The 5686-nt window shown below is 52.3% G+C and overlaps 1 protein-coding gene across 1 annotated transcript; it reads right to left on the reverse strand.

The window, feature by feature from the left end:
- Nucleotides 1–1091: 1091 nt before the first annotated feature.
- Krt18 (keratin 18) lies at nt 1092–4741 on the reverse strand. Its single transcript, XM_004872702.4, has 7 exons — nt 4232–4741; nt 3625–3707; nt 3167–3323; nt 2427–2591; nt 2211–2336; nt 1561–1784; nt 1092–1280 (listed from the first exon to the last, which is right to left on the reverse strand). The coding sequence occupies exons 1-7, from the start codon at nt 4649–4651 to the stop codon at nt 1160–1162; spliced, it is 1296 nt and encodes a 431-aa protein (XP_004872759.1). The 5' UTR covers nt 4652–4741; the 3' UTR covers nt 1092–1159.
- Nucleotides 4742–5686: the final 945 nt, after the last annotated feature.

The following is a 5686-nucleotide window of genomic DNA, read 5'->3' on the forward strand; positions in this document are numbered from 1 at the left end:
AGCTTTTCTCCACTAAGGACACCCAGATTTTTAGTTTGCAGAGTAAGCACACTGTATTTCTTAGGTAAAACTGTTTCCGCCAGAGCTGAAGATTTGGAGAATCATCATACATCACTGTGGCTCTTCCTGAATATCCCCCCTGCCAACCCCCTTGCCTGTTTCATCCCAGACCATGGAGCTTATCACCTTCTAATGTGTCGTGTAATTTACTTATTGTCTTTGTTTATCTGTCTCCTGTCACCAAAATATAAGTTTCAAGAGGACAAGGGTTTTGTCTGTTGTATCCCCAGTGCCCAGCAGACTGGCTGGTACATAGCTGGTGCTCAGTATTTGTTGAAAGAATTAATAGAAAGATACATGGCTTTGGCCTTTGTGAGCTTCATAAGGCAGGAGGAGCATCCATTTCATTCACTATGTATACACTCAGTGTCTAGCACAGGGCCTTGTTCAAAATAATCACTCTATAAATGTTAATATGGTAGTCAGCATACCATTTCCAGGGACTTATCCTGCAGATATTCTCACAGTGCAAATATGCACATGGATATTAGTTGCAGAATTTTTGCAAAAACAAACAAAAAATGAATTTATCTGGAGACCAAGATATCCATCACTGAAAGATTTGGGTGAAATTTGTGGTGTAGTATTAAACACAGGCAAATGTTTACACCAGTGAAGTAGGTAGCTCCTGGGGAACACATGTGCGGGGTGGGTTGGGGGATCCTTGGGTGAGGAGCCCTGGGCAGTGGGCCATGGATGCAGTGGCAGAAGAGGGCCAGTCTCAGTCATGTGCTCTGGGCCTGCCTGTTCCTCTCTCCTCTGCTAATGAGAAGCTATCAGACAGGGGCTTATGTTCACCAGGTCTCTTTAGGGTAAGAATTCCACAATTCTATTTTAATTTCCCCACTATGGTGGTGGGGTGAGATATGCCATGTCTACCACTCTTTCTCTGAGAACCTAGACTCCTCTTCCACCCACTCCTCTACCCATATGAACCCCTGATGTCAGAGGGGATTTCTCCCTGGTCAAAGATGAGACTACAGTGATGGGGGTGTTTGTACACAATACGAAAAGCCAAGGAAGACACATGGTTTTGTCCAGTGACCTCTGAATTTTTATTGGCCTGCTATTTCCCCAAGGGCACCCCACTCCTGCTGCTTCAGTGTCTCAGCACTTTGGTGTCATTGGTCTCAGACACTAATTTTCCATCCACGATTTTTCGAGTGGTGGTTCTTTGGATGGTTTGCACAGAGGTGCTGCTGTCCAGGGCATCACCGAGACTGTAACAGAAGAAGCACCAGTTATGAACAGCTCCTCAGAGTAGAAGGGAAACAAGGAAGGAAGAGGAGAGTTGCTGGACCCCTACCCTTTTATCTCCAAATTCCCCTTAGCCACTTCCTCCAGAAAAGGGAAAACCCAAACTTCACTAGTGCCCTAAGGACTTCCAGGGCCAATACCACCAGCCATGTGCTCAGTGAACACCAATGAACAGATCCATGGCAGCACCTCTGGCTTTGGGGAGAAGACTCCCCACTTAGGCTGGTAGGAGAGACCACTCACTTGAAATCCTCCCCGTCTTCCAGCAGGCGGCGGTACGTGGCGATCTCAGCCTCCAGCTTCACCTTGATGTTCAGCAGGGCCTCATACTCCTGGGCCTGGCGTTGCCCCTCTGTTCGGGTTTGTGCCAGCTCTGACTCCAGGTGCAGCAGGACCCCATTGAGTTGCTCCATCTGCATGGCGTAGCGGGCCTCCAGGTCTCTCAGGCTGTTCTCCAGGCTGATCTTCTGCAGGGGACAGAAAAGAGTGCCAGGGTGAGTCCTCAGAACCAGACCGCTCATCTCTTCACTCTCTGAAACTCTGCCACCAACCCATAATGGGGATTGAACCCAGGGCTAGCTGAGGCACATCACTGGCCTTTTGAAAAATTATTATTATTTTGAGACAGGGTCCAGCTAAGTTGCTCAGTCTAGCTTTGAACTTGCTATCTTCCTGCCTCTGCCTTCCTGAGTTGCTGGGGTGGCTGAGATTGCAGACATGCCTGTGCGCTACTGCACCTGGCTCACTCTCAAGCTGCTTTTGAGTGCCAAGTGTTGGGGTAGGGGGACTTGTGATGGAGAGGGTAGGATTGGGCTGAGAGATTTGGGCCTGAGGTCCACTGACAGAGGTCATTAAGTTCACAGGAGCTGGGGAGGTGACGAGAGGGGCCTCACCAGGTTTCTCATGGACTCCAGGTCAATCTCCAAGGACTGGGCTGTGCGCTTCAGTTCCATGAGTGTCGACTCAGCAGCTCCAACCTCAGCAGACTGTGAGGTGATTACTGTGGTGGTCTCCTCAATCTACAGGGTAGGGAAGGATCCATCAGGCCCCTCTGTCCCTATAGGGCTGCCTCCCCTCACATTCCCTGGCAGCCAGCCTGGCCTGCATACCTGCTGGGACCAGTACTTGTCTAGTTCCTCTCGGTTCTTCTGAGCCAGTGCGTCATACTGGGCCCGGATATCCCCCATGATCTTGCTGAGGTCCTGAGATTTGGGCGCATCCACCTCCACGGTCAACCCAGAGCTGGCAATTTGGGCTTGAAGACCTCTGACTTCCTAAAGGAGACAGGGGCAAAGGTGAAGAGGGGTCAGGTCAGAGCACCAACTAGGTCCTTCATCAGTGACTGCCTCTCCCTGGAGGCCTGCAAGAGCAGATAAGAGGAGAGATCACAGGGAACTTTGGGCTTGTCCTCTGGGCAATACCAGTTCTAGGCTTCTGTTCCAGATGGTAGGAATGCCACCCACTCAAAGCCTGAGGGTGTCACTCACAGGTGGCTTCTCTCTCTTCACCTGTGTCCATCTACCCTCCTTCTACAAGCCTGCTCCATAGACCTCTTCCGGGAAGCCCTGGTGGCTCTACTAGCTCTAGCTTCTGGTATTGGCTGCTTATATCTTTGTCCTCATCTCTTCTCACCCACATCATCTTGACCCCATCACACTGCAATTCAGGTAAGCCACAAAGTGCATGTGTGACTCCCTGGTATGCTCTTCATCAGGATGGGCTGACTGGGAAGAGCCAAGGCTGGTAGTTCTAAACTTCCCTGCAAAACTTGCTGGTGGCCTGCCTATCTATTTCGGCACTACTTGTCTTGGCCCCCTGGGTCCCTGGCCTGGCCAGCAGCCTTGCTTGCCTCCTCATGGTTCTTCTTCATGAACATCAGCTCCTCCTTGAGAGTCTCGATTTCCGTCTCCAGCTGCAGCCGAGTGATACTGGTGTCATCAATGACCTTGCGAAGCCCATGGATGTCATTCTCCACAGACTGACGCATGGCCAGCTCTGTCTCATACCTACAGGAGTGGAGATGATCACAGGAGATGATCCAGAACCTTCTCAACCCATGTCACCTCCTATGAACATCCCTGTTTCCATCCTAATGAGCAACTGAGTCAGAAATAAGGTAGTAAATCCCTCAGCACCCTTCTTGGCACTTGGCACCTGGGTTATACAAATGAACAGTTAAATGAAAAAACTGATAGACTCTAACTCTTACCCACCAGCTCCACCCACTACCTGAATAAGAGCCCTTGGGGTCGCTAACCCAACCTCAGGAGCAGACCTTAGCTCCAACCCCACTCACCCCACACTTACTTGACTCTAAAGTCATCAGCAGCAAGACGAGCATTGTCAATCTGCAGGACGATGCGGGCATTGTCCACAGAATTTGCAAAGATCTGGGGAAGATTGTAGAGAGTCAGTATTGGGTAGGCTGAGCGTGTGGATGATGTTAGGTGTTTCAGTGAAACGTTCTCGGTCCCAGGAATGACCAGAGGCTCTCCCTGTGCACCTATTCCTCTTCATCTGTGCTCCCCAATTCTCTCCTTTCCTGGATTCCCCCATCCTCTCATTCTGCCCCTCTTGCTGGGCCTGTCCAGAAGGGAACAGTTACTCTCCCCCTAGCCCTTTCCTAGGGTTTTCCCCAGCACATCTGCTGATCCCCTGCTCTGGGCCCCTCAGGTCCTGGATTGGCCCCTCCCACAGGTAGGCTGCATGTTTACTCCTAGGTGACTCAGCCTTAGCCACGTTTAAGGCTCCAACTGTCCCCAGGCAGCCAGAAGTGACCTATCCAGGTCTGCGTTATGACCCTTTTTTGATTTTCTTCCTTGCTGACACTTTTGCAAAGCCGTCCTCCCTATCTCCTCCCTCCTATGCATAGTTACTATAATTCGAGTCTGACCCCCTCTTCCTGTCCCCTTACCTGAGCCTTCAGCTCCTCGATGGTCTTGAAGTAATGGCCCCAGTCTCTGACCTGGGGCCCCTTCTTCTCCAGATGTTCCCGGATCTTGCCCTCCAGCCTCCGATTTTCCGTCTCCAGGCTCCTCACTCTCTCCAGGTAGGAGGCCAGACGGTCATTCAGGTCCTGCATGGTCTCCTTCTCGGTCTGGATGCTGCCCATTCCACTCAGACCCCCGGCCATTCCTGAGGCCAGGCCCGCAGACGCCATATCGCCCCGGAGGATGGTGGAGCGGGACACTGAGACCCGGGAGCCCGAGCCCCCAGCGCCTGCATAGACGCTGGCCGCGCTGCTGGCCCGCCCGACCCGGTGGCTGGGGGGCCGGACTGAGCCCAGAGACCGGTAGTTGGTGGAGAAGGTGGTGGAGCGGGTGGTGACACTCATGCTGTCTGGAAAGGAGTGCAAAAGACCAGGACTCAGGTTTGGATCTCTAAGAGTGGCGGTCTGCAATCCCAGTTATATCGCCGCCGAGAGAGGAGGTGGAGACCTTCGCGAGCCGGTCCCGCCCCCGCCATCCGGCGGTCTAGCAGGCTCGGGCCACAGGCGGAGTTCTCAGTTCCGGCCCCTCTGCCCCACCCCCACCCCCACCCCGGGCGCTCTCTGCACAGCCCTGCCAAGGACGACCCCTCTCCCCCAAACGGGGTGACTAATCATGGACGCCACGGGCAGCAGGTGTTGTTGGTCTTTGAGGCTGTTGTTTTAGGGCAAGAAATGACGTTTCTGGACCCCCTCCTTCCCCCAGGTAGAAATTTGGGGGTTCTAGTGGGGTGTAGTGGAATGGGATGTGGGTCTCTAGTTGTCCTCAATCTACACCCCCAGTTCCTCACCTGCAGGGGCTGTTTTAGGGGGTCCTGGAGCCTCAGGAGTTTTGGGGAAGAAAAGTTGGGAGCTGGAGAAGAGGGAGAGAAACTCAATCCTGAGCCTCAAATCTCCTGGCTTACACACTCACATTTTGCACTGTTTCAAAACACTGGTGTCTGCACTTGGCCACTTGCACATGCACACGCACGCAGAACCATGCAATTGTGTATTCTCAAACCACAAGAACACCAAGTTGAGGGCCAGGGATTTGCAGGGATTTAGCTCAGTGGTTTTGCCGCCTGCTGCGCAAGAGCAAGGACTCGAGTTCAATCCCCGGTACCAAAAAAAAAAAAAAAGAACACCAAGTTGATTCAGACAGGGGAAAAGAAACAGTCTCTGAGGACCCTTGCCCCGTTTCCTTCCCCAGCTCACTTATGGGAGGCTTGACCTCAGAGGGACACTGTGATCTGGACAGGGGACACACATCCCTGCCTCTGTATATCAGCCTTCCCTACACCCTTGGATAAACAAATACTGTACTTCCAGAGCACTTAAAATTCAACAAGTATTTATTGGGCACCTACTGTGTGCCAGGTCCTGTTTCAGGAGAGAACAGCA

Source organism: Heterocephalus glaber, unplaced genomic scaffold, assembly GCF_053883595.1.
Source record: "Heterocephalus glaber isolate CG9 unplaced genomic scaffold, H.glaber_assembly_v1.0 deba00001060, whole genome shotgun sequence".
In the NCBI taxonomy this organism is placed as follows: domain Eukaryota; kingdom Metazoa; phylum Chordata; class Mammalia; order Rodentia; family Bathyergidae; genus Heterocephalus; species Heterocephalus glaber.

Coding starts and splice junctions, on each gene's coding strand:
- Krt18 (XM_004872702.4), bottom strand. CDS start 4,651: ATGAGTGTCACCACCCGCTCCACCACCTTCTCCACCAACTACCGGTCT. Junction 3,324..3,624: donor GCTGATGACTTTAGAGTCAA/GTAAGTGTGGGG, acceptor CCACTCCTGTAG/GTATGAGACAGAGCTGGCCA. Junction 1,281..1,560: donor GAAGACGGGGAGGATTTCAA/GTGAGTGGTCTC, acceptor CTTCTGTTACAG/TCTCGGTGATGCCCTGGACA.